General features: G+C 39.9%; 3 protein-coding genes across 6 annotated transcripts in view; 1 reads left to right on the forward strand and 2 right to left on the reverse strand.

Moving 5' to 3' along the window:
• Window positions 1–3: 3 nt before the first annotated feature.
• Window positions 4–4,428, reverse strand: LOC135171408 (uncharacterized). 2 transcript variants are annotated; one of them, XM_064137939.1, is made up of 5 exons: window positions 4,349–4,422; window positions 4,105–4,235; window positions 3,823–3,919; window positions 705–966; window positions 4–144 (listed from the first exon to the last, which is right to left on the reverse strand). In XM_064137939.1, exons 2-4 carry the CDS (start codon window positions 4,233–4,235, stop codon window positions 736–738), a joined length of 459 nt encoding a protein of 152 aa, XP_063994009.1. In that variant the 5' UTR covers window positions 4,349–4,422; the 3' UTR covers window positions 4–144; window positions 705–735. The 2 variants fall into 2 exon arrangements, with proteins under 2 accessions (XP_063994009.1, XP_063994010.1); XM_064137940.1 differs by lacking the exon at window positions 4–144 and having other exon boundaries at window positions 239–966; window positions 4,349–4,428.
• Alkb (AlkB) overlaps window positions 4,406–27,808 on the forward strand; it is a 102,896-nt gene continuing 79,493 nt past the window's right edge. The window contains exons 1-2 of the mRNA XM_064137917.1: window positions 4,406–4,544; window positions 25,159–25,446. The gene's annotated coding sequence lies outside the window, so the exon portion shown is untranslated. The remainder of the gene's footprint in view (window positions 4,545–25,158; window positions 25,447–27,808) is intronic.
• LOC135171401 (uncharacterized) lies at window positions 4,892–9,203 on the reverse strand. 3 transcript variants are annotated; one of them, XM_064137927.1, is made up of 7 exons: window positions 8,929–9,203; window positions 7,550–7,751; window positions 7,238–7,480; window positions 6,531–6,617; window positions 6,143–6,274; window positions 5,913–6,064; window positions 4,892–5,829 (listed from the first exon to the last, which is right to left on the reverse strand). In XM_064137927.1, exons 2-7 carry the CDS (start codon window positions 7,748–7,750, stop codon window positions 5,703–5,705), a joined length of 942 nt encoding a protein of 313 aa, XP_063993997.1. In that variant the 5' UTR covers window position 7,751; window positions 8,929–9,203; the 3' UTR covers window positions 4,892–5,702. The 3 variants fall into 3 exon arrangements, with proteins under 3 accessions (XP_063993997.1, XP_063993999.1, XP_063993998.1); XM_064137929.1 differs by lacking the exon at window positions 6,531–6,617 and having other exon boundaries at window positions 8,929–9,192; XM_064137928.1 differs by lacking the exon at window positions 6,531–6,617 and having other exon boundaries at window positions 6,143–6,277; window positions 8,929–9,134.

Raw genomic sequence — 27,808 nt, forward strand, 5'->3', positions numbered from 1 at the left:
CATGCGAAATGTTATTAATTGGTGGGGTAATTACGTCGGGATCTGGGACAGCTTGGGATCAGGATTGAGAGGGCTATGGACTGTTATTGAAACTGGATCCAACGTCGACGGCCACAGAAGGTCTCAGCATCCGCCAATCGTGAACTGTTAAAGGAGAAAAGGAAAACAACACTCAGTCTTACCTTCTTCAACCATTTTTTACGTATAATAATGTGGAAATAGATTTTTATTTTCATTTATTGTTAAATGTATTCATCATGAGTTATTTTCTTTATTCCTTAATCCTTTACTGGATGAAAAACATGACCGTAGAGGTTAGAATTAATGACAGGTGAAGTGATATGGGTGAGAGGATCCATTTATCACAAAATAAATTGAATTTTTCATCGATTAATCATATTTGAGCCAATAAAAAATTGAATAAAAATTTTCTGAACGAGAAAACAATAAAAGGATTCTTCTAACACTTTTGTAAGCTCTTTTAAGACACGTTTTTATATTTTTTATACTCATTTGGTCTTTTTTATGCTCTCAGAAATTAGAAGAACGATTGCAGTAATGAAAATAGAGAATAATAGCATTGCTGAGGGCGAGAATACATTGGAAATCGATCTATTACCTTCAAAACAACGAGAATATCGCAAAAATTGGACAAGAGTGGGAACTGTTGAACCAATAAATAATTAATATGATTGGGTAATTACGTTGGATGAGGGTGAAATCTCAGGATCACAATTATTCTCGGGGATAAGGATCATCGGGCTCGAGTCCAAGTGTGTCCCCTTTCTCGAACATCTCCTCCAGTGGGTCGTCCTCAGTGTCGTCCTCGGAGTCCCTGGCTTTCTTTAAATTCGTCGATGTCAACGTCACACTCTGATCCCTGGCAGCCAGTTCACTCCCATCGTCACGAAGGAATATCGTGCTGGTTGTTGTCGTGACAGTCATGTTGTTATCGTTGAGAGATTGCTGCAATATCAGGACGATATCAAACGTTTTTGGCAGTCTCTTGCATACCTCCACTTATTGACCACTATTAGAGGCTTTGAACATGCCCTAGCGGTCGATTAAACGATAAAAATCCTGGGATGATGATTCTCAAATACTGAGTAACGAGAGAATGGCGGATATTGCGCCAAGAACTAGGGGGCAAAGGGGACAGGAGCCTCTCGCGACGAACGACTCACGCGCAACAGATCAGCGCATTATCCCCATACGCATTATGCATATTATCGATCAATTAATCAATTACAATCACTACCCCAATTAATTCTAATTATTATGGATGCGAAATATATGCCAGTGAGTGTGTAAAAAAGATTAATGCTTACCGATAATTGTACAGGAGCTGGAGTCATCGGTCAAAGGATAAAAACCGCGAGTGGGGTGACGCTTTCTTCCCCGACCCGCGGGATGCTGGGTAATAATCGCGAGCCAATCAGAGGGCACGGGACCGCGGGGGCGGGGACATGTGCCCACCCAATCACGCAGCGCTGCTTCCCGCGCTTTTTTCTCTGTGCAAATTACACAGGTAATATGCATATCGGCCAATTAATTAATTAAGATAGCTACCCCGATTATTTGAGCTGTTCTCAAGGAGAATTGTGTGCCGGTAAGTCCGTAGAAAATAGTGGTGCTTACCGATAAATGCAGAGGAGCCAGGGTGATCGATTAAAGGATAAAAATCGCAAGTCCGATGACGGTTTTCGCCCCAAGTCTTGGGGTTTTGGGGAGATGATCGCCAGCCAATAGCAGCCCGTGGGCTATCGTAGCGGGGGGGACGTCCGGGCACTCGATCTGCGCATCATTGTCGTCCGTTTTGTCCCCTGTGCGTTAACAGGTGATTGTGCGTATTATCGACCGATTAATTAATTAAAATCGCGATCCCAAGTGTTCTAATTATCGTTGACCGGAAGTGGGTACCACTGGGTACGTGAACAATATGGATGCTTACCGATAAATGGGGAGGAACCGGGGTGATCGATTAAAGGATAAAAATCGCGAGAGTGATGACGCTTTTTCCCCGAATCGCGAGACACTGGGGCAGCCGGCGGGGCGAAGGGGGGGGAGTGGAGAAGACGAGCGCGCGCACACAGGAAGTGCGTATTATCATCCTGTGCGTATTATACATATTATCGACCAATTAATTAATCGCGATCACTAGCCCGGTTATTTTAATTACTGTCAGTGATAAATGTGTGCCAGTGAATCGATAGAAAATAGTGGTGTTTACCGATAAATGTACAGGTGCCGGGGTGATCGATTAAAGGATTAAAATCGCAAGTTCGATTACACTTCCCCCCCGAGTGGCGGGATGATGACGTGATGATCGCGAGCCAATGGGAGTGCGGGGGGCATTGAGGAGGGGGGGACGCTTTGGAGGGACGGGCGGGCACCCGATCAACGCAGTATTGTCCTCCGCGTTGTCCTTAGTGCATCTTAAAAAATCTGTTACGTGTATTTTCGGCCGATTAATTAATTAAAATCGCGATCCCAAGTTTTCTAATTATCGTTAAACGGAAGTGTCTGCCAGTGGGTATGTAAAAAATATTGAAATGTATCGATAAATGTCCAGGAGCCGGGGTGATCGATTAACGGATGAAAATCGCGCGTCGGGTGACGCCGTTTCCTGGAATCGCGAGATGAAGGGATGAGGATCGCGCGCCAATGGGAGGGCGGGGGGAACCGAGGAGGGGGGGACGCTTTGGGGGGATGCGCGGGCACTCGATCTACGCAGTATTGTTCTTCGCTTTGTCTTTAGTGCATCTCAAAAAATCTGTTGCGTGTATTATCGGCCGATTAATTAATTAAAATCGCGATCCCAAGTTTTCTAATTATCGTTAAACGGAAGTGTCTGCCAGTGGGTATGTAAAAAATATTGAAACGTATCGATAAATGTACAAAAACCGAAGTAATCGATTAGAAAAAAAAATCGCGGGTCTAATGACGCTGTTTCCTGGAATCGCGGGACGCTGGGGTAGCCGCGGAGTGGGAAGGGGGGGAGTGGAGAAGACGTGCGCGCGCACACCGGACGTACGCAGTATTTTTCAACGTTTTTCATTCTTTTTGTTTTATTAATAAAAATATCGCGATTTTCATCGAATAATTAATTAATACGGATTACTACCGCGATTATTTTAATTATTGTGAATCGGGAATATGTAATAATTAACCGGAAAATGTAATATCCCGCGTCCCGCCAAAAATACTTGACTTCCGGCATCATCATAAAAAATATTATGGCGCGACATTGTCTCCCGATGAATATTCGCTTTTTTTACCGCAGGTATGACGTTTATTATTTATCAATTAATTAATAATAATTATTTTTGATATTTTTTCCCCGGAATAATAATTAATACACTAATTAGTCCGCGATCTATTTCGCGGAAGTTACCACGCGGCGCAGTACGGGGCGCGGGCCGGCTGTACTGCGCAGTCGGTCCGTTCCCCCCCAGTGAATCGCGTCGCGCGTCGTGTGTGAATAAATAAAATTGCGTATTAATTGTGAATAATGACTTAAACAATTAACTTTTTCGGTATCAAGTGGTTGTTGGTGATTGTAAATATACGGAGAGCAATTATTTAGTTAAATATTAATCAATTTACAACGATTTCTCTCTTCGTCGCGATACCCGGCGTCGGTTGCTACGCAGTTGCAAACGGTGACGCCACCATCTTGTTGTAATATTACGTGTCGGAAAGCCGGCATCAGTTAGCGTCGTTTCGTTCCCTTCGACCCCGGTTCCCCTCGGTTTTTTCGCGAGTGTGTTAGTTCGTTTTGTGGTTTTTCGTGAGTGATAGTGAACAACTTCGGTTGTGTACCTGCATAACATTGAGCAGGAATAAGAACGCCAGAAGGGTCAGAGCACTTATTGCTGCACTGCCACCTCCTCCCTTGCCGCCACCTTTTTTATGATGCCTAATGAAGGTAAGTAATTAATTAATTAATGAATAAATTGATTGGGGAGGATGAAATAAATATTTGGAGCTCGAAAAAAAAATAAATTACTTCTTGAAATTTCGTGGGTGGAAAAATATTAAAAAATTTAATGAATTAAAAAATTGCAAATAAAATTAGACAATTTCTCTGGCCAATCAACTCACCCATGACCATGGGACTTGTGTTCCCAAGGTCCCCCACGTCCTGTATAACTGTGCCACCGGTCTATGGGAGTCTGTTGAGCTTTTCCATAATTTCCAAAGCCTCCCCAATTAAAGAGGGCCTTTAACGTCATCTATATACCAAATTAATGTGACTGAATCAGTTTCCAATGCCCAAAAATTATGTAAATGTAATCAACCTCTATTTCCTCAATAAAAATGTCTTTATTTTTCCTCAGGAACTCACCAGTGAAATGTGGAACGTCAGAGTATTTCGTCTTCCAAATACGAGAACGAACTTCCCTGTAAGACGACCTGGAGTAAACTGCCAGTTTCGTCACTGAAAAAACAATCTCAGTGTTTCTTCACGCCCAGAAGTAGTTATCCATGGCTTGTTGGACAGTCAAGGGCCGTGAATTTCCACAGACACTTGCTCCAGTAAAGTGAGTCATGTCCTTTGTGTTCTAAATTTGTTGCATGTAATTTGGACGAGCAGACGATTGTCACGTGTATCAAGAATTCGAGGATTATTACTCTTCTGACGTATTTCCATTAATTTCCTTGAGTAATTGTCGTAATTAAAGTTTCGTGTATACATTTTTCGTGTCTTGAACATCTGAACTCTAATTAAATTGATTGGCTCAATGGCTTAATAATTTGTGATACTCGTGACAATTGTCTCTTCAATCATCTGTTTTATGAACAAAATTACCTGCGGGACTCCATTGCGTTGGTCGAATAATTATGACAATCGGTGTTTAATTACCGGGTGAGAAGAATAATGAGTTCGTTAGCTGTTTATTTAATTATTTATTAAAATAAATGGGTACAGTCATACTACACGAACATACAACTTAACTACTAAAGTATTCACGTGTGTCCTAACGAAAAAATTTATGATACTGTGGCATAAATATATACAGAATTTATTAAATTTAGTGCGGGTGAAACGAAAACGTCCTGAGATGTCTAACGTATGAAATTAATTATTGGGAGGGCACGACAAACCCCAAGAATGTCACAAAGCAATTTACGAATCGATTGATTCATTGATTTCTCGAATTATTGACATTCGAAGGGGGCTTTTCTCTCTTCACCGATCCATATCAAAGCCATCAGCTCTAAGCTCATCTTCCTCCCATTAACATTACCTCTCGAGTTCGTACAAAACACTAGCTACAGATAAAGTAATACCATGCCAATCGGTGTGAACGAGACAGAATTAATTTTTATGATGTTCAAGTCGAGTTGTAAAGAGTCTCGTTTTAATTCTCCCTCATACACACGTGCAATCGTTTCACAGTAATAAATATAAATAAATATCGAATAGTTTATCAATTTGTCGAGGCTCAGTTGAAATCGATATTGCAGTTCTACTGAATTCAACCAAGTCTCGAGAGATTCTCAGTCTACGTCCATGTGATATCATTGAATTTTTCATCTCGATGGATTAATTTGAACTCCGGTTAGCGATTGATCGATTATTCTAATCACAATTTTTCTCTATTCAATGGATAAATTCGAATAAATGTTCTTCTGGGTCGTGGAGTTTAATTTAGAATTTTTTCGTGAACTAATGATGGTATGGGATTTTTTGATGCTCAAATTGCATTGCAATCCATGAAGATCGTTCGGCAGTTTTCACCTGTACGTCCACGACGTGCAGCGTCGTACAGGGCCTCAAAGTGGGCTCCACCTTGTCCTTGTAGGTACCAGCTAGCTAGATACCTGAATTTTAACAAATAGGGAAATTAATTGGGCTCATCTTTTCTTCTTGTCAATCGTGATAGTTAATTTTTCCGCGAACTTACGATCCTAATTGACAGAAAACTGGGGAATGTTTCGGGCTATCAGCAGCACAGTCAGCACTAGCTTCGCAGATAATACGTTCTGGGCATCCACGTTGTTGCTCATCCTCGCTCTTTCCAGAGCTACTGTAGGCTTTCATGGTGCGCATATATGCCTGAAAATTAAATTTTCTCAGCATACATTCACAAAAATTCCAATCTAATTAGCAATTAACAATAAATTGAGCCATTACCTTGAGCATGGAGATGGAGGCAACAGCAGCTTCAGACACTGAATCACGTCTTCCCAGAGACCTTGCGTTCAATGAACGATGGGAGAATGAGGTCTTCAGGGCGTCCAACAGGTTCATTACGATGTTGATGAACTGCTCCAGGGAAAAATAATAGTTGAAAATAACATTCACTAGGTGGTAATTAGAAAATAGGGACGACTGGTGATTCAGGCAACTTCGTACTAGGAACAATGTCATTTAGTCATAATTTTTGATACTTAAAAGCTTCACCAATCGCCAAAATTAGACTGGAGATACCGCAAAGTCAACTTTTTACAGAAATATTTTAATTGTTGATAATTCTGCCAGGGCAGTTGTTTAGTGTGTGGGATATTGGATGATCACTAACCTCAGAGGTCTGTTTAGCCATTGTCGCAACACCTTCGGGATTTCTCCCTTGTCCTAGTAATGCCCCCAGCACCGCAGTCAATATTCCCTAAACAACCGACCACCGGGGATTCTTTCACATTCAATTTATTTACAAAAGTCATTTATTATCACTCAACCCGGCGCAACTCAAAGTCTACCCATTGAAATTTTTTCGTTTTCGAATTCTTCTTTGTTCTATAACAATTGATGGTTAATTTACGAGTGATACTCATCTTTCTAGCTTGTTGGAGGAGGTAATTTACAAGGGTATGAGGCGAGTCGTGTAGGGAAAGTTGCGACGGATTAGCGTGACAGTGTTCATAATAAAAAAAAAATATTTCATTCCGTTTTGAAAATGAATTGTCTCTGACAGGGGGAAGTGATCGTGTGAAAGTACTTTCGTATCGTCACAGTGCAAAATACTATTTACATAACATTAAAGCCAAAATCAAAAAATAGAAGTGAGAATAGGAGTACTAAATACTACTTGGAGAAAAGAAATCACAAGAAAAATTGTACTTTAGGAATTTCTATTTAAAATTACCCCTTTTGTCATGTCATTTTAAACTCTCTCGCATTTTTCGTGCAATCTTTCGTGCATCGAACAAAATATTTTACAATTTTTAAGTAGGAGACAGGCTTTCACGAGTTCTAATAATTAGCTTAGTGTAGAGGAGATTCTCTTACTTGCATGGTACCGCTCTGATTGTCGACTTTGTCGAGACCACCATCGACAGGTTGTTGCGCACCTCCAAGAATAGCTGTGATAACGCGAAGACCGACTGTCAAAAGATTAGACCAGGGACTAGCTGCGACCCCATCGTCAATATCATTTTTACTAGGGCCAGTTATGGCACCTGTTTGACCCAGAAGCATCTGCATCAGCATGCCCAGCATGCTGGACCATGAGAAACCGGTTGCTCCACCCTCCTAGAACAATTTACCCTCGTAATTCATAATTTTTCATTGATAATTAATATAAATCGTTGAGTTAAGTACCTGAATCGAATTGGATCCAACGTCGTCAATATCATCGAGCCCAGCTTTTTTAATGGCATTAGGCTTCTCCGCGAATTTCCTCTCCTCCCTCAGTTCGGGTGAGTGCTCCTCGGGTTTGTAGACTGGATGCTGGGGCAAGGTTGCGGCCTCCCCGAGGGTAAGTGCTATCAGGCACAGGGCTACGATTTTTTTGTACTCCATTCTGAAAGAGAGTGGATTAAATTAATTCGCGGATATGAATTTCATCATCGACTTTCTCCTCTTTCTTCGAATTCTCTCTCACTGTTGACGTCAGTCAGGTTGATCACTTATGTACATGAAAACGAAAAAATCCCAATGAGTGAAAATGACCTGATTAACTACCTGTGAATGATGATAGCTTGTTTCTTCCTCTTTCTCTCTATATAAAAAAAAAAGTTGTCTGTGGGTTTCTCGGTATTTTTTTGTATCTCTATCGGGGGGGAACATGATTTTTTGTTCGTCATTGAGGAATTTAGGTCAGAGAACTTTCAATGGTTATGATCAATTGGGCATCTAGGAAAAATTCCTGCGGTATTTTATTGATAGTCTCGATACGATCGGTTGAATTCCACGTAAAGCACACGGGCTCATTCACTCGTACTGTAAAACCTTGACCATGAAAGTGGGTCACTGTGGTTAAGGCCACAACGTCGGTAAGTCCATCACTGATCGTCTTGTTAGCCCACTTCCGTATCGGGGGTACATTGAACTCGAATCTTACCGTTAGTCAAAAAGGGGGTCGCGACCTACTGCAGCTCTTTTTATTTTTTTCCTCCCTCGATTTTCTTTTTTATTCAAGTTGTTTATTTGATGAATTTAAAGAAAACTTGATGGCTGTTCTTGGTAGGCGAGAGGAAGTCGTTGACTAGTATGAACTTTCAAAAACGGTACCTTCGTCAATGGAAGAAAAAAAAAATACGCGAACGAGTTTCTAACTGTATCCTAACACTTGAGAAAAGTCCAGCTACCTGTCTCACACGTTTTAGGGAGACACTTTTTTTAGAGGGACTACCTGCCTGAGCCTTTCATAACCCTAACAATGGGATTAGTCCGGAAAATTTCGGTTTAGTTGAAAAAAAAATGATTCAACTTGAATGAAAGGGACAAATATTTTTTTATTTCATTAAAGAGAAATTATTTAGTCTGTCATTGATACCTCCACGATCTCCAAAGAGTCCAGACTTGCTTCGAAGCTATTAAAAAAAATCGATCGATCGATTGCTTGAAAAATGATGATTATTGGCTTATTAGAGAATCTATTTCAATAAATTCAGGAAAATTTCCATTCAATAATCAATGACACACCAGGGGATACCAAATAATAGTGGGTAAACGTCAGTAAGAACTTTGGTACTTACATTGTTAAGTGTAGGTAGATTTCCGTGACACTGACTCTCAGTTCTGAAGACGTTATACCGTGAGGAGTGTTCTATATAGCCTCCAGGACTCCCTCCGCGTGGGGGTAAACCGTACGGCCAATGATTGAATTGCTTTGGCACTGTTTTCAATGGAACTGACCAATCCTCTCACCGAACACTGGGACCCCGAGGTGCCACTTAGTACATTCTTCTTTTTTAAATCAATTTTTCCCCAACGGTTTTGAATTTTTCACGTCACTCACTTCTCCCCGTGATTCTGATCCTCTGCGACCGCTGATTCCTTCACTTGTCGAGGTTATGAGACTAATTGTTTTGAAATTCAATACACATTTTGTGGAAATGATGTTATGGGTGGCACGTGGATGTAAAATAATCCCGTTGGATCGCGCATCATCGATCAATCGAGTCATAAATTCATTTAAAAAGGAATTGAAGCCAATATTTGATACACTGACTCACTTTTTTCTTTGTTAGTTCAACTATTTTTCACGGACTAGATACTTTGGTAGGATAATTCGGGGTTTGTTAATGCTCGTGTACTTTGTTGAATGCGACGAGTACAGATAAAAATATAAATAACAATTTTAATGTTCGTGGTGGTGGTGGTAAGGCTCACCGTTAACTTGGCTGTCACCTTAATTTGGGTTTAATGATGACGATGGTGAACAAATTGCAGTCTAGCTACCTCGTTATTTTCACGTACATCCGCCTTAAGGGAATTGAGAATAAAGTAATAAAATAATGGGGAGAAAGAGTAGGTAAATTGTTGATTCGATAGCTGAAGCAAAGCGAATAGATGATAGAACTGTCACTGTCACCGCTGATGCCCTACATTACTCCATTGTTTTCCCTCCTGGGATGGAAAACTGGGTCTTACCATTAAAATAAAAATGAGGGAAAATTGCCCTCAAGGTCAGGTAAATCGCGAAGATGATGCTAGTCCATGGAGGGAAAAACTATCTCCTATTCTTTCGCTTTACTTTCTTTTCTATCATGGCGTGTAAACAATGGCAGGCGAGTGGCATTCAGGACGTGTTGCTGACTTTCTTGGGAATGTTCTTGAATATTTTCGAACCCTCGAGGCTGGGACAAATGGGAGTGAGTGGGGAGGACATAAGAGAGAATAAATAATTGTTTGGGTAAAATTGATATTGCTGAAGTCTTCATCAAGCCGTTCAGTGGATTCAGGAGTCCAGGCTCCTCAAGCCTGGATAACATACATTTCATTAACTTAAATATTACGAGCTCAAGCGACGAGTTAGTAAGGAGACGATGCACTTGGTATGCGGATTTGAGTTAACGGGACCCCAGGTAGGAAAAAACGAATGGGCCAACCTTGGTACAAGCACGGCCGCCGAGCTGCCGTAGCTCGGCACCCGGGCTCCAGCCAAACTCGCGCCGAACTTGGCTAGACCCTGGGATGATAACACGGGGCCAGGCCTGGGACCGAACTTTGGCCAGACTTCGGTCGCCGTACTTTGGCCGCACTCTGGGCTTACCATTCGGCCCGAAATTGGCCCAGGCCTGTTGCCGAACTTTGGCCGCACTCTGGGCTTACCATTCGGCCCGAAATTGGCCCAGACCTATTGCCGAACTTTGGCCGCATTCTGGGCTGACCATTCGGCCCGAAATTGGCCCAGATTTACGACCAGAGCTGTGGCCAGGCTCCAACCGTTGCCTGTATTGGGTTCAGAATCACCAATAAATATATGAACGGTATATCTGATAAGCAGACATGTATTTATTACCTTCAACATTATACAGAAAACAGTTTTATTATGTGACAAAACTTATATTTAAATTTATTAAATCTATTGACAAAAAAACTCAGCCAATCAAAAACTTTTTTCCTCCTATCGACATAGTACATGTTTTCATCCGATTTTGGTTGAACAGTTAAAGATATGCAGTGTTTGTATCTCCAATTTTCATGAAAGATAATCACAACTATGAGATTTTTCCGCGAACAGAATATGAAAACTCAAAAAAATGATTGCAGGTATAAATTGTAGAAAAATCTTTTGTGGATTATTTTCATCCGCTTTTAAAATAAATAATCTACGTAGATCATTTGAATCCGAAATTTAATACGACATACCATATTAAGTCTTAATAAACTCTCTCTTACAATCTAATAATATTAGCAGTCAGTCTTCAGAATTCGAAGATTGTATTAACAAAATATCCAACAAAATAACGCACCAATGTTATTTTTTAAATTAGTAGTTTAGAATTGATAAATTATCGTGCTTCAATTCAAGCATGAAAACAGTCATTATAATAGCAATATTATGGATAATTTATTCCGCTATGGATGATAAGAATTAATTCTTATATCCATAGACAATTGCTGATACGAATTATCCTGATAAGAATTATTTTTTCATCTCGGAAAGACGTCCTTTTTTTACAATAATGTCTTCTCCATCTGCAACTCCGGAACACAGAATGATATTTAGTTGCATTGATTGTGTGCTAGTTCTATATAATATTGCTTATTATATTCACTCTTTCAAACAAACTTAGAAATATAAAAAAGTCTTGGATAGGATTACATATAACTAATTAATTTCAACCCTTAAATTTGAAATCTTTGGGGAATATGGACGCAGTCCGATTGTGAAACTTCAACCTTATAAATATTATTTGACTTGAATCACCAAATACTGAAAACAGCTCTCAATGGCTGAAATTACTTTCATTAGAATTTTTCTTAAAAATTAAAAATCCACTTATTATTTTTCCCTTTAAACTTTTGGACATAATATTTAATCCCTGAACCAACAACGGATATTTATTCCCGTGATCTAACTTATGAGGAAATGACATAGAAAATACTTTATTATGCTAAGATACATCACATTTTCCAATTGTTATTTCCATCTTCTGGATTTCCGACCTCGCCAGGAGAAATATAATAAATATAATTAATACTTCAATGACAGCCGAATACTAAACAATATTCATATATTAATATATATTCTGCCCAATGAAACGCCTCGCGATAAAAATATATTGATAATATAAACTTTTCCTATTAATCGTACCTTTTATCAAGAATATCACAACTAATACAATTACGAAAATGAACTAATGGAGTCATATTAACACAGTGATTTTACAATTCCATTTATCCCGGAAAAATGAAGTATTATCAACTATAAACCCCCAAGAATTGGTTCATCCCTGTCTCCAACGCTGCTATTGGATTCACTGATGCAATCATTAAGATGCTTATACGAGCCACAATCACCATCACCACCCGACCAACTATCACCACAAGCACTAGCATTATCATCGAGATGTCGAACATCGACATCTCCACTAATTTGATCCACAATAGATCCACTACGGATAGTTATTTCATTGGCTGTTGGCAAACTAACCTCTTCCTCATCGGCATTATTGCGTTCACTGTAATCCGGAGTTTTTTCTTTAGCGCCTTCTACGTTTACAGATTCTTTTTTCTTCAGTTGATGAAAATGTCTGTATTTTTTAACCCGTGAATATGAACTCTGAGACATATTACAATAGTAAAAGAGTAATATTAAAATAATAAATTGCCGCACACGACACTCATGTCTACTGCCACAATCAGACTACTCAACACGCCATCTTACGGGCTGTTGTCATAGAATGTGTGGTATACGGTGATATCCACGCATATTTTCCCCTGAAATAGTATGTTCAGAAGAAATAATGGTACCTTCGGAAGAAGGAGAATCAAAGGACGAAAAATTTAGTGAAGGAACATTCCCCATGAGAATTCAATTTTTGGAATGCTGTTCCATATGGGACCCAAGCCTGGCAAACCATGCCCCTTGTCTGCCTGGCCATGTCTCGGGGCAAGCTTGGTGACCCAAGCCTGGCAAGCCATGCTCTTTACCAGTCTGGCCATACCTCGGGTCAAGCGTGGTTGCCCAAGCCCGGCAAACCGTGCTCTTTGCCAGTCTGGCCATACCACGGGCCAAGCTTAGTGACCCAAGCCTGGCAAGCCATGCTCTTTGCCGGTCTGGCCATGCCTCGGGCCAAGCTTGGTGGCCCAGATCTGGCAAGCCAGTCTCGTGCCAGACCTGGCCCGTTTCGTGGACATTGGCATTTCCTACCTGGGACAGCTTCTCGATTTCATACTCTCAGCTCTGCAATTATTATCGACAAACTAAATCTTTGTCCAAGTATTCAAGTTGGAATGTTGAATAACACCTGACACAGCAAAAAAGTGATGTTTGAGGGCTTGAGAAACGTTGTAGCATTACAATGTGTTTTCCCCCTGGGGAAGAGTAAACAAAAAATTTCCGAGTGAATCCACCTAATCACATAATTGCACGAGTTGTCAGACAAAACAGTTGGATATTTATTTTTCTTGAATCCTTGTAGTGCATTGACGTGCCAATGTTTTTTTCCATCAGGATTGTTAGCTGCAGTCATAATTTTAAGACAATCGTAAATGCCAGGTGTTTGGTTTCCGTTGTACTCCACCCTTGGAAGCAATCCTATCCCCATCATTCACTTAATGACAACTTCCTTACTGATTTTGTGTCGCTCTGGCTCGTCAAGGGTGAAAGAACTGCGATTCATCATAACTGTTCCACTAGCGGGATGCCTTTGCTCTTCTTATTAACAGCATCCTGCTAATCGCTTGGAATAATCTCTTATCCTTGTTCATCACCTGGAGATGCACAAGTGGAGTAGAATGTCAATAATCTTGACTTACATTCTTTCAATTTTCTACTGTTGTGGCAATTTTTTTTTTTTTTACATTTTTCTATTCGATTGCTGAATTAATGGAGAGGTGAATCGATCTACACGTGGTGTAACGGTATCGAGGAATTGGTGTTTACATTTACCGGTGTTGTAATGATTGTTTTAAGCTACTGGGGATGACCTCGTTACCCCAGGGCTGTTGCACTCGATGACTCCTGTAATTTCATTGTGTCACTGGGTGAAAGGAGACGTCACGATTTTTTAGATTTTCGTCATGATAGTTTCAAGGTCTCGCTACGTAGATCAATTAATTTTCACTGATGTCCAGTACAACTTTCCCCCCCATGTGCTCATAAAATCCGATGATTTTCGTTTTGAATTTTATTGCGGCAATTTGGCGAGATAAACCAAACTTTTCGTTTCGTTGCTTTCCTTGATGGTGTCAGCCGTCCTTGCCAGTAATTTTCTCTCCCTGAAGACGACGAGCAATTGGGAAACTACTGACACAGGTGGACGAGCTGGTACAGCTATTTGACACAGAAATACCGACATAGCGGGATCAAGTCCACCTCGATTTACATAATAATTTGCGCTGGATATGCAATTCACATGAGCTGTGATAATGCATTATCCTTTTCTATTAATTTACTGGAGATTCTGCCACAATCTATGGAAGACGCGGGTCCAGGGTATCTTACAGTTGAGGCTGCATAGTTGACCTTGGGACGAAGTACCGTATTTTATAGCGGATGGCTGATGAAATCGGTTCTCTTTGAAATTATTTGACATCGTTTGTGTCCGGTATGTTGAATATGTGGGTGTGCAAAGGAATATGACGCACGAGAAAAGAAAGTTTAGGAGTGAGAATTATCACGGAATGTTCTGGTTTTTGTTGACGACTTCTCTCGCACTTTCTTCCCGTTTTTCTGCTGTCTTTCATTGGTGTTTTTTCAACTTAAAATCATCTGAATTATCGTACATTTACTACCGATGAATTTCCGTAAATGATACATTATCGACGTGTGATAATTAACGCCTGTTGATAAAACAGAACTCTGTACTCGCGTTATTTACGGGAAAAGATGTCACTGGTGAGGCGCGAATCAATTTATCGATGAATTTGCGGGTCATTGAAGTTCGCAATCCGATCGCTTCCTTTTATTAAGAGGACATGGTATCGATTTACCACGAAATTGATAGACATCGAACGATACTCGCACTTCTAAGTATTCCGCTATCAGATTATCATGTTTCTTAATTAAATATTTTAATACTTCTGGGTTTTTTTTTCGGTCGATATGAACGATGGAAATTCTCGTGGGGATTGGGAGATTGCGGGATTAATGGGGGAATTGTGATAATACGTTGACTGTGCACGTGCTGGCGCCAAAACTGGGCGATTAGGGCCAGGGGTGCATCGTATATGGAGTGATTAAATGTACGATATGTCGACGTATTTTTTTTTTTCATTCATAAAGAATGAAGTGGAGTTGAGTACTTTTCATCACGAAGGCAAAAATCTGTAATAAATTATTGTGATTGGTGATATTTTTGTCACAGTTCTTGATAAATCGAGATAAATTAATCTAGATTGTTGAGCAACTACTTTTAAACGATTTCATCCTGTGATAATTAATCCTCAGTTTCACGTATTCACTGATAAAATTGTATAAAGAAATATTTTATACGAAACAAACAACACCTACGGTTCACTGCACACGTTATACCGCGGTACTGATCGACCGAGAATAAATTTTAACGATTTTTGGCTCGTCTCACCAGTGACTTCTCAGAAAATCTACAAACACATTTTGGCAAGACATCACACTGAGACCTCGTTTGTAATACAATATTCTGTCAAACGATTGAACGAACCAATTTGTTTATTCCGGGGTAAATGGGATCACTGGGACTTGAATAATCGAAAAGTAAAGTTGGGAAAAGGAAATTATTCACTAGAGTTGATCAATCAATCTTGGAATTTATTTTTTTTTTATACATTTTCACTCGCTCAACGACACGTTGGGCTTCTGGAGATGATAATCATTTATTATTTTTATATAGAATTGATTGAGTCCCTCAATCAATGTGCATTCGTTAGGCTAGTGACATTTTTTCTCAAGATATTTCACGCAGGTGTGATTCGTGGAGTTTACATGATCATCAGCATTTCAATGGTCAAAGGTCTTGGCCGTTTGACAGCCATATCTCCCCTTTAAAAAAACCTATTGTTGTCTCTTTGATCGAATGCTCCCTTCCCTTCTCCTCCCCCTCGTGCCACCCTTTTTTCATAGAGTCAGCGACGAAGAAATGCCTGACAAAAGCATCCCTCTCCCTTCTCTCAGTCACCTCCGCGATATAGTTACTCGAAATTCCCAAGATGTTTCCTGAAGGACTAGTTTTTAATGCCGCCCACACTCGAGATGTTATCTGCTGAACAAACACGCGACCCCGTGAAATGACGTTGAGGAAAATATCGGGATTCTCCCATTTGGGTTGTTCACGCTTCGGTTGAAATATTCTTAGTGTGGCATGGGTTCTCCACTACAATAGTTTCGAATTACGGGGTTGGCCCTCCTCCGAACCTTGAAATGCTGGATTTCCATAAAATTATCTGGAAAATCCAACTCCCCTCGATTTTCCTCATCACCAGTGAATGAACGCGTTTATCATTTTTTAATTTATTGGTGTATCAAATTAGAGTCCCAGATCAATGAATGGAAATTCAATTTCAACCTTTTTTTTCTCCTCTTTTGATTAATTACTTGGGAAATATGGTTATTTGTCTTGAATGATTTTTTAATGGATTTTTTTTTCTTTTTTTGAGAATTTAGTTGATTTTCCTTGACCCCAATAGACTGGTAGTGTAATTGGTATTTTATTGTACTTTAATGGACTTTTGGAGAATTAGATATAGATCAATAAAATGTCTAAAGAAATTTTAATAAACCATTTGTTGTTAATGAAAATTTCAAGAGTCAATGAATGGGGCCAGATATTAATATACTTCAGAGGAATTATTATTTTATCTAACAAATATTTATAACCCCTGTCGCCAAGATGAATCACAAAAATTACGAGCTAGAGTTGCTCCGATTCCCCGAAACTTCACGGGTCCATACATTCGATTTCCTCCACTTCCTGATGCCAGTTTCCTGGAAATTTGTGGGCACAATCCCTACCCGCGATCTTATGGGTGCGGGGTGGGGAAATGCTCGCGGTGTTCGTGTCTGAGTCACGTCAGTGCCAAGAGCCAAGGTCAACAATCCGCCCACCACCCGCTGCCCCACTATCATCCTCATTCTTTTACCATACATCGATGACTTTTCTGATGTACAATAATTGCATAATTACTCCCGGAATCTATAAATTTATTCCTCAAAGTACATGACAAAAATATCCGATTCTTTAAATCCAAAATTCATGAAGAAAAACATATATCTCTCTCTCTCTCTTTTAAATAAATTCAAGTGTCACCCACATGTGAGAATCGATGAATGTATAGAGGCAACTCTAGGCATCCCTCTCCACTGAATAAACAACGGTTTATTATTTTCTCGTAAGAAATGGCCGTGTGTAGTCCGATGAGTCATCAGCAGACAGGTATATACACGTTTTCAAGACAGGGACAAGAACTGGCGCGAAAGTACTTGCAGAGTTGACAAGGTGGTGGTGGTGGTGGTGGTAGGGAATTGAGGAGACGTTTGGCATTCCTGGAGCAACCCCATGAGTCACCCGACAGTCATCCCCCGAGTATACCTGTTACCACCTGTTGCATGTGACCTCAATGCAACTCTGTCCCTCTCACATTCACTCCACTTTACCGTTTCGTCTGTTACTTGGGATTTTTTTTATTTCCAGTCGTTTTACGGGGATTCCCCAGATAGTCTGTGTTATCGGGATTCCGGAAACAGTAGATTTCATGCCTCTTATGCCCGGAATTTCACTGATTTCGATTAATTTATCGGCTTCAAAGTATTCTTCATATTTTTTCTATCGATCGATGTATTCCATATGCAGTTCTGTGTCAGCACAGAATTCTTGTACAGGTATTGGTCACTTCTTCGAAGCATTCATTCACAACCACCACCAACTTCCACGAAAAGTCCATTCAGAAATTCATTTGTTCGTTTTAATAATGAAAAAAAAAAAAAATACGATGACAGCGTGCGTGAGTTTCTTTTGATTCTCGTAAATTCATGCCAAGATTTCTTATCGTCTTTGGTGAGACGGTTGACTCACTCACAATCTTGCTACTGGGTAGGGGATCGATTTCAGTGGAGAAAGAAAAAAAAACCGAGCAGTTGGCAACGGACGTCGATCTTCCGGGCGCGAAATCGCGATATCTTCGAGTGTTTCATGCGTTATTAGGGTGACTCAGAGCGACACATTGGAAAGAAAAAAAAAAAAACATACACGCGATATTAAGTCCACTATGACTTAATGAAAATAGAAACTCCCTCCTCCCTCTTTATCCACTCGAATGGAAATGAATGATGATTGATGCGTCATCGATTGACATCTCGTAGTAACAACATTTCCAGGTATTGCGAGGAATGGGTACAATGAAAATTGCGACTCAATGAATTTAATTATAAACTCGTGTGTTGCATTGATTATCTATTCCCACACGATTTTTGTGCGATTAATCAAAAAAGTGTACGTCGCTTCCTCGATGTCTGCTGGGAAAAACTCGCGTAAACATATTTTCGTACCCCACGACCTTCTGGGTAATCATTGAGAGAGAGAGGAGCGATGGTTATTTGAGAGGGAGAGAGACAGAGGGGGAAGTTATCTCGAGGCTGGTGTGCCCCGAACCGATAAGGAATACATGAAAAAAGTTTTCTGCCATCCGCTGATAAATATCTTGCTGATTCAATATTTGTGAATTAGACTCAATGGGTTTGTCTTACTAAGGTGTGAAGAATTGGGGAGGAAAAAGGGTGGACGAGTCGTTCAAGTCTTAAGATAATTCACGGAGTTTATTTAGTAATAATATACAAACAATTTCACAATTTTATTGCGAGGATTTGCACTTTTGGCAACAGATAACACTTCCGCAGGTTGACATGATTTTTTCTTGTTTTTCTCGAGATAGATTAAATATACTTAAATATCCTGAGGAGTAATTAATGCAGAAATATGTCGATTTTTAATTAAAGAGATGGCCACACGATTTATCGTTTTAGAAAGTCACAAAAATTTCTTGAATTTTCCAATGAAATTATATAATAAGATAATTGTTCTGTTCACGGAATCGACTCACATCACACGTCATATATATTACGAAGTATGTCGTCATACATTGAATCGCGTGAGCTCCGGGTTCTCCATTACTCTCAAGTCTTGACACACCGTGAATATCCGTCTCTCTCTCCGTTACGTAGATAATAACCGACGACGTCAGACTCGAGAAGAGCCCATTTCTGAGTCACGTCCGCTCCTCCACGTGCATTCGCATGAAACTGCCATTATTCCATGTAGATTCATCAGATCCCCCTTTTTTTCTCATTTTTTATTGTCAAGATTAGTCAGAAAAATAGAGGGAGGCATTAATGAATTTTAAAAAATACTCACTTATCTTAATTGCCTTTGATATTTCACTGTTTCCACTCATTTTCTTCCTCATGACGCACGAATTAATGTTCAATTCAGTTACGACATTGATTTTTTATCAAAATTCCCCTTATGGTGGTTCAATTTGTAGAATTGTTTTTACAAAAAAATCGGTTTCCGGTGTTTGAGTTGGATTCCACTGAAATTCGTGAACGATAGGTCTTTTCCTTATCAGTAATTTGGTTCCAACTGCTTTGGCAATCGATATATCTTTCAAATTCACAACGACAAGTATTTTTCTCAATTATTTCTGTCCATTTTTTCATTCAATTTGCAGATGTTTAAAGTCAGAGGATATTTCATTCATTTTTATCCACATTCGTACAGATTAGATTAACATTTGCGTAATGCGGGGTCCAGCTACAGCCGTTACAGTTGATTTTACAGTTGTGCAATGAAGCTGTCCCAGGTGGTGACTTTCCCGTCCAAATGCTAAAGCGTGGACGAGTTCTGACCAATGCGGATATACCCCCCCCCCCCCTTCTCACAGAATCATTCAGGGAAATAAAAGAGCAGAATAATCGGATATCAGCTTGGAAAAATAGTTTTATCAATTAATTTTTAATCACTCGATGAGAGAATAAAAAATTGTTTTCAAGTCCGTAACGTGTTTGTCGAGATCTCCAGGCAGTGGGCGGATATATCGTAACTGGAAAGTTGGCAACTGATCGGCCATTTTATCGTGAGCAAACATTCAACGGTGTTCCCAAAAGTATCTGGTCTCTATGGCGAAGAAAAAAAAAAATCGTGAACAGGTTCGCCCGCGATTTTCATCTACGTCACGAGAGAATGACGATTGGGGAGAGGGGAGGGACATGGAGGGACTCTCTGGAGATGATTTTCCACGGGTTTGTGAATGTGTGGGCGAAAAAGGGGGCCTCGCCCACTTGGTGATCTGCCGGTCTAGTCGACCGAGTGCCACACCATCTCGAGGAGGCGGAATATTATGTTCTTGATGGTGAATCCGGGACATTGGGCGAAATTTATATTTTTATTGGAACTCTTTCGTCTGAACCTTCTGAAGGCTTTTAATTCCCCATTTTTTTTCCTCATCCAATAATTATTACCAAGTTACAAAATAACTGATTTCATTTACAATTAAAAATTCCATTCAACTTGCCATAGCCTCGTTAATTGAGTAATTCTAGTTCTCAATGTGCCACGAGCCCTCATTAACTTTCTTCGTGATCCTATAAATCGTTGACAGCTTCAATTAGTTCAAGCGACGGAAGCTATTCCCGAGGCGCTTGAGTTGCTTCAATTCTCTCTTGTATTTTATAAATTGAACATTCCTCAAGGTTTATATCGACGATGTGATATATGTTTTATGCCCAGTGAGTGGCCATTCGTGTCTGAATATTCGCGATGTTCGCAGAATGCAATATGCACTTCCCTGGCAAGCGGATCTACCGTTTTCTGGGAGGTACACACCCGATGTGGCCTACATATTCGTGCCAGGTCTCTTCCTCGAAATCCCCAAAAATTCTCTCTGCCCCCCTCCCACTCCCCCCTTCCCCCATCCAGCCATGACCTCCGCGTATTGTCAATCAAGTCGGAAAATATGGGATTAATTGAGGAGAATATCGTTAAAGGTCATCAGCAGCATCAACTACTGCATATTTATCTCTGATGAGGGGGAAAAATGGTCTTGAAACTCGGTCACGATTCGAGGGTAATACACAACATATATTAAGTCACTGAGTGGCTGCGGCTGTTGCGTAAGTTTGCACTTCAAAGAGAGCCGTCGTATGACTCAAAGTTGTGCCATCGTTGGTGAGGAATATTAAAGTCATCTAACGTGTGGTGAAGAGATAAGAAGCCTCTCTCGATTGTAGATTAATATGGCTGAAATGTTTTGCTTATTTTTTTTTTTCTTGTACAATTGAAGGATTTTGGTATTTATGAGGGAAGAGAATTTTATTTAATGAAAAATTCATCACCTCGAGTATTTCAGAGCTTCCACCTCCCTCTCAACATTGCAAAAATATCAAGAATAACGATAATGCAGCATCCGCGAGGACTCCAGAATGAGTCCTTGACTTTTCCCCTGCAAATCGTAAATTCACCGAGCCACCGTAGACATTTTAACGTCTCCAAGTATTCATAACACATGCACACAGACCGAGAATACCATAATTCCCGTAACTTTACTCGTGGGTATCTGTCTCCCGAGGCGATTATGAGCAGTTTATCAAGGGAGACTGACTTCTTTTTTCCCCACTAATTTAATTAATTTATAACTCATAATTCGCGAACAAGATATCCATAGAAGCATTTTATCCTGGGAGGGGGGAAAGGGGAGAGTCGTTCATTTGAGAATTTTATTGCTCGGAGATAGTGCAAAAATGTATATTTAATTGTGCACTAAACATCGGACTGTTATGAGAATTCCATTAAGTAATTAGTTCAAAAATCTAGGGACTTGTCGGACTTGGCTCGCAGAATAGAATGCAATTTAAACTGTAAAGTCCTTTCGTCTCATTTCTCAGAGTGCGAAAAATTTCATGAATATATATGGCATAATCTCGCGGGTTACGAGCAGTTACCACAGAATTGTCTCCTTCATCTTCATTCCCTCCTTCCCTTTCCTCATCGTCGTTCCACCCCCGCAACTCGTATAATCCAGTAACGCGATTCTCCCGCCCGACTAATTCACCAAAGTGAGCAAATGCGAGACAAAGAGTCGAAACTACTGCACGCACTAGTCCCCGTGTGCCATTCCCTCAATTTCTTCCTCGTAATTTTTTTTTTTTCCTCGGTATAACGAAGGCGAGGGACTGCTAAAATCAATACTTCAACCCCCGTAGGCTCTCTCTCTCTCTCTCTCTCGCCCTTTCCGTTTCACTTTCACAACTCCTCGGTTTCGGGTTGTAAAACTACCAGGGGGGGACTCCGATTCTCTTTTCTCTTCACTTCACGTACTACTTTTGCATGAGGGGGAGGGGGTTGGGGGTGCATGTGTAGCCATGAATTTGCGTTCCCTCGCACGAATGAGTGGCAAAAAATATAGGGGATTAACCATAAATATGTAAACTGAAGTGATAAAAATTTAATGCTTTTGTTTCTGGTGAGGGCGAATCGTTGGGTTCAGGGGAAGGGTGAGAGGGATTTTGCGAAAGTGAAAGGTTTGTTGGGAGGTTTGTGTAGGGCTTGAAAGAAATAATTGCCGGGTTATTAAGATATTAAATAATATTAGTAATTATGTGAGATGATTTTCGAAATTTGGGACAAGTCCTTTGGCGAAAGACAATATGCCGCGCAGCACTTTGAGGGCCCGCAGGGCCTGTCAATAGGGGTCAGCACGCGTCCACAGTTGAATTCATGGGGGGTTTCTTCTCCACCATACGGGTGGAGAGAAAAAAAAAAGGGGCCGACGATTTAAAAATGTTGAGGTCAGTGGCCGATTCCATCGGTGGCTCTTCAAAAGCCCCTGGTATTCAGCCACCCCCATCCTCAGTCGGCTCGTTTTGTCCAATAAAAAGAAACGACTCATTTACATCTCAAAAGAATACCCAAGACCCCCCAAAATTGGATGGAGAACCTATTCTTTTCCACCTCCATTCTATATTAAATTGAATAATAAATAAAATTAACAATCTGCATATTTGAATTTTGAAACAACATAACACTTTCTGCTTTAGTCCGGTTTCAAAAAATCCTACAAGCCAGAATATTTGTTTTGTTGAACGGAAAATTCTTATCTATTTCCTAGAGAAAACGTCGAATTGATAAAAAATCCCATTAAACTTGAACATAAAAATAAAAAATGGTGAAACAGAGCAAGTTAACAGCAAAAATCACATTCTTAGAGCACAATATTCTCAAAAATAAAGTACTGGGAGGATTTGAATCCGTGTCCCTGGCTCACTGACCCTTTTTTTGACTCACGGCGAAGCCTTCAAAACTGCCTCGTAAACACTGGATAATGTTGCAACGTCGTTCGAGTCGAGTTGTCGTTTTATTCCAACCGAGGCGAGGAGGACGTTTATGCGTTCTCTTTCTTCACACCAAGACAGGATTTCTTTATTTATTCTTTTGGATTCTCTCCTCCGAGTGAGGATAATGGTCATGGTATTGGGAAAAAAAGGGTTATCGGTGTTGTGCACTGGGGGGAGAAGAGGTTAAAGAGCAACCCTTCGTGAGGTTTTTCGCGAATTGGCAACAGACCAATCCTCCAAATTCGGCACGGTGACTAAGAGGATCAGTTTGGCCTCACCGATATATTTCAGCCAATAAACGTCCCGTTGCTATTATAACACAACCAATGGCATTTTGTTATTGGCGGATTTATTGTTTCTTGGGGTGAGCTCCACCTTTCTTGGCATTTCCTCACGAGTTTTAACAAAATTTTGCGAATAAATTATCTATTATTATTTTTTTCATAAAAATGAACAAACAGTTGGATAAAAGCGGAATAACTCAACAGATAGAGATATATCATATCTAGCGATGAATGGAAAAATTGATATTTATTATTTGAAGCCCTTTCGTTCGTTCATTTGAGCTCCTCCAGGTGACCGGGTGAATAGGGAAATGATATTTATCGTACCTCTCTGGACATTGCCAGCTGATCGATCTGACAGCATTAATCTTGAACACCTGGTTAACGTGGGTGCGCTCTCAGCCCTCGTAGAAGACTCTCTCCCCCTTTCCCTTCTATCACTCCAATCCATCAACATTAACTTGCTCCCCGGTTCTCACTCTCCATGGATTTTAACACCGAAATTCCAAAGAATTTTCCCATTATAATTCATTTAATTATTTTCCTGACCTGGAGCGCTAACCAGAGAGGAAATTGCGGAAATAAAACGCGTTCGCTGCCCCGGGCCAGCCTAAATATTTACGTTAACTCGAGAGTCTGCATGCTGTTGCCTTCGCGGATTTTCAAAATATCTTTTAATGAAAAAAAAAAAAATTGACAAACATCACAGAGAAATTCCATTTTTTTTCGTGATTCTGCAGATATTTATTTAATATTTCGACAGAAATTTCAGATGCGGGGCATTTATTTATTGATTCTATTGCAAAATTATTCTGTTCAAACACCAACAAATTTTTTTCTGCAATTTTACTGTCAGCGGAGAAGTTGCCTCTTTTGCGTTGCAATGATATAAAAAATCAAAATAATTTTTCATTACTCAATATTCCCCCGAAGCACTATAAAGCAGCTTATTAAAGATTTAACGCCCTTCCCATTACCAGTCGATTCATTTCAACTTAATGACATCTCACCCACGGATTCAAAAATAATCACTATAATATAAATGATTGTTGAGAATAAATTGCTGGCAAGTGTAGGGCGAGTCACTTATTTCAATACATAATATCTGATCGGGTATTTGTGAAAGATGAAAAAAATCTAGTGACCAGTAAAGAGTCATTACCAACCAGCTGATGAATCAGGCACAGCATCGGGTGCTCATTTGAATATGTAATTGTTGGACACACGAGGAAAACAAAGGGGGGAAAAAAATTAGCGGAACGAAAGAACAGGATTCAATGGTTAAAATTAAATGTCAGAATAGGTGAGATTGTCATAGGGTGGCTGGCAAGCCTCTACCTTGGAAAATGTAGGTGTGGGATTAAATAGTCCATTGATACGGTCAATATAATTCCCTTTGAATGCGAATCAAAGAAAGCTATATACATGATCTCATGCTGTGTATTCAGCAGAAAAATAGCAGTGAGTGAATACAATAAAATACCTGCTTATATATGCATAATGAGTTTATGTCTCATGATAGTTTTCTGATTTATTACCAAACGTCGACTTTTGATGACATTACAATACTTGCGGATGATTCTCTACTATTTTTAGATCGACCAATGATTTAACATTTGTTCCTTGGAATTTATCAATAATAGGAGAATTAATTTTATGATTTGCAGGAGTGTAACAGACGGAGGTCGAATGAGATTATTTCATCGATGTGGATAATTAGAGGGGTTTGTAATGGACTTGGAGATATTTATCCTGCAACCCCTCTATCAACAACTGACGTTCCAACGAGGTATCCTGGCATTTGCGGCGAGAGGGCTGCTCTCTGGGGCCCATAAAACCCCACCGCAGTGTGAAGTACGAAACGGGAATTATTCTGCTATTTCCCATTGTTCCCGAGGCTTTATGGGGAACTGGAGGTTTTTCAGTGGAGCTGGTGATGAATGATCTGGCGTTCGGTGAGTTAAAAACAATGAATATTGTAGGATTATTGTCTTTTGCCAGACGTAACATTATTTTTCGGAATATTATTCGTTGTCGTAGGGAATATTTTAATTCCCGATAGTTTGGCAGTTAGTTTAAATGGACAATTCAATTGTTTCTCTCCGATTTTTCCGATCAGGCCCATTAATTCATAGAAATTCATGAAAAACGACGCGCTGCGGTGTTTCCCTCGTAGGGAGACGAATTTGGGATTAATTGTAGTGGAGAGGGGTTATCCAAAAAGATTCTTGAGAAGACACAAATCCAAAAATCCAGGGCTTAGTAATATGAGCGTCAAAAAAGGAAAGATTAAAGGAGGAAAGAGAGTTAGGATTGTCGTTAAAAGATTTTTTTCGGAAGAATCTCTTAGGGTCAACAAGTAAATCGTCTGCGTAATCTTTCGAAAGCTCTTTTGAAGATCTCTAGAGGAATTTTTCTACATGAGAGATTGCGCGTTTTTTTGAATCACCTAGGATACAGTGATATTTATTGAGACTTCAAAGAGAATGTAATTTATTTATTAATAATTAACGCGAAATGCTTAGTGATAAAAATATAATTAATACCCAACTATTAAAATGTCTCAATATAATGTCACCTATCCCTCGTGATGGGGGTGGTTTTGAAGGAGCGTGTAAAATGGCGAGGAAAATCACCTAGTTTAATGTGACACGTCATTGAAATACACTTGGGCATTGTTCCACATTTACAAATGTGTATATCAGCATGCCCATGTGACTGTAAATTCCATCGTAGGGGAGTTTGATGGCCATGTACAAAACTACTCCCTGGGATATTAAATTTCGTTTAATAACAAGAGCTAACCCGACGAATTGTATTTCCCACCCACCATTATATACATCTCGTCAATTGCATTAACGAGTTCACAGCCCACGTGGGAAATATTTCTCCAGTTATTAAGGAAAAAAGGAATTGCGTTGGTTTTTAAAATCATTCTGATGTAGTTTATTACTGGGTTTTTCGTTAGCGGTGAGGGGAAAATAGTCGGGAGTTTATACTCGTTGACAGATATATCAGCTGACATTAGGGAGAACTCGAGGCGTCGGGTTAAAAAATTTAATGCCATACGATTGGCCTGAGTGGCTCCAGCCGGGCGTCCACTCAGCTATAAAAAATCAACACAAGTAGCACTGTTCTATGGGATATCTAAATTATGGATTATGGTCATTTCTGTTTTATTGACTAGGCGATGTACTGAAGCAACAATATTGTCGCATTGCCAGTATTAGTTTTATCGTTGAGGACAGTGCTCTCAATTCGAAATAATAATTTTACTCGTGAGAGCAATGAGAGCCAATAGGTACAATAGACTTGATAATTTTTAACACTTTTATTCGTACTTGAAAAATATTGAGAGAGTCCGGGTAAATTTTATTCTCTAGATTTACATCCGAGTTCATTTACATTTTAATCTTTAAAAAATCCTTGTATTTCAGACTCGTAAAAATATTTTAATTGACTGAAAAAAAAATTATCTCCCTCAGCACGCACCCTAAATCCCCATCAGGATAAAATATTCCGTCAAAGTAGTTTATTCACATTCCAAATGTGCTAAATAGGTGAGCCTGGAAAGAAACTTTTACCTCAAAATGACTGAAATTATATGAATAACGAGAGTTTGTAGTTGAACGCTCTCAGGGGGTGGACCTTTCACCGATAAGGTAAACGAACCACCCGCGTTTTCAAGCGACATATCGGGCCCTCGAGTGTATTTTACGAGCGAGGGTAATATGCCAGGGGTTCGTGTAGACGTGGCGCCGGGCGTCCCGACGCCCAGACTGTCAGGGGCCGCACGCACGTTGACCGTGAACCAGAACTCACCGTGTCCAAGGATTCCCCATATCCTCTACACCTAGGCTTTCAATCCCTCACTTATTATTTACCACGTGTTTTTATTTCATTTTGTTAAACGCCTTCATCAGCTGCGTTGAGAGCCCATTGGGCTCAATCCGAGTGGGAAATCGTGTCTCTCTGCATTTCAGATGCAATTAGATGTTTTTGTTATTCCGCGGTCGTTAGGCATTTAATGAGACTCGTTAGAAAGACATTTATCGAGACAAATCCATTACTGGTGGGAAAATACAGTTTCTGGGGAATCGTATTGCATAATGAAGGAGATTTCAATGTTTTCCATTGCATAATTAGCCCACAAAATTGTAAAACTCAATTTATCGAATGGAATTCATAATTCGTTTTACCATGAAATAAAAACAATAGGTTTTTCAATCGTTTTTCATTGCCATTGTATTTTGTTTTAGTCGTGTAGCACGTCAATATGGCTCATAAATTATTCATCTACTTGACTTGGTAGATATA

Source organism: Diachasmimorpha longicaudata, chromosome 19, assembly GCF_034640455.1.
Source record: "Diachasmimorpha longicaudata isolate KC_UGA_2023 chromosome 19, iyDiaLong2, whole genome shotgun sequence".
NCBI lineage: Eukaryota > Metazoa > Arthropoda > Insecta > Hymenoptera > Braconidae > Diachasmimorpha > Diachasmimorpha longicaudata.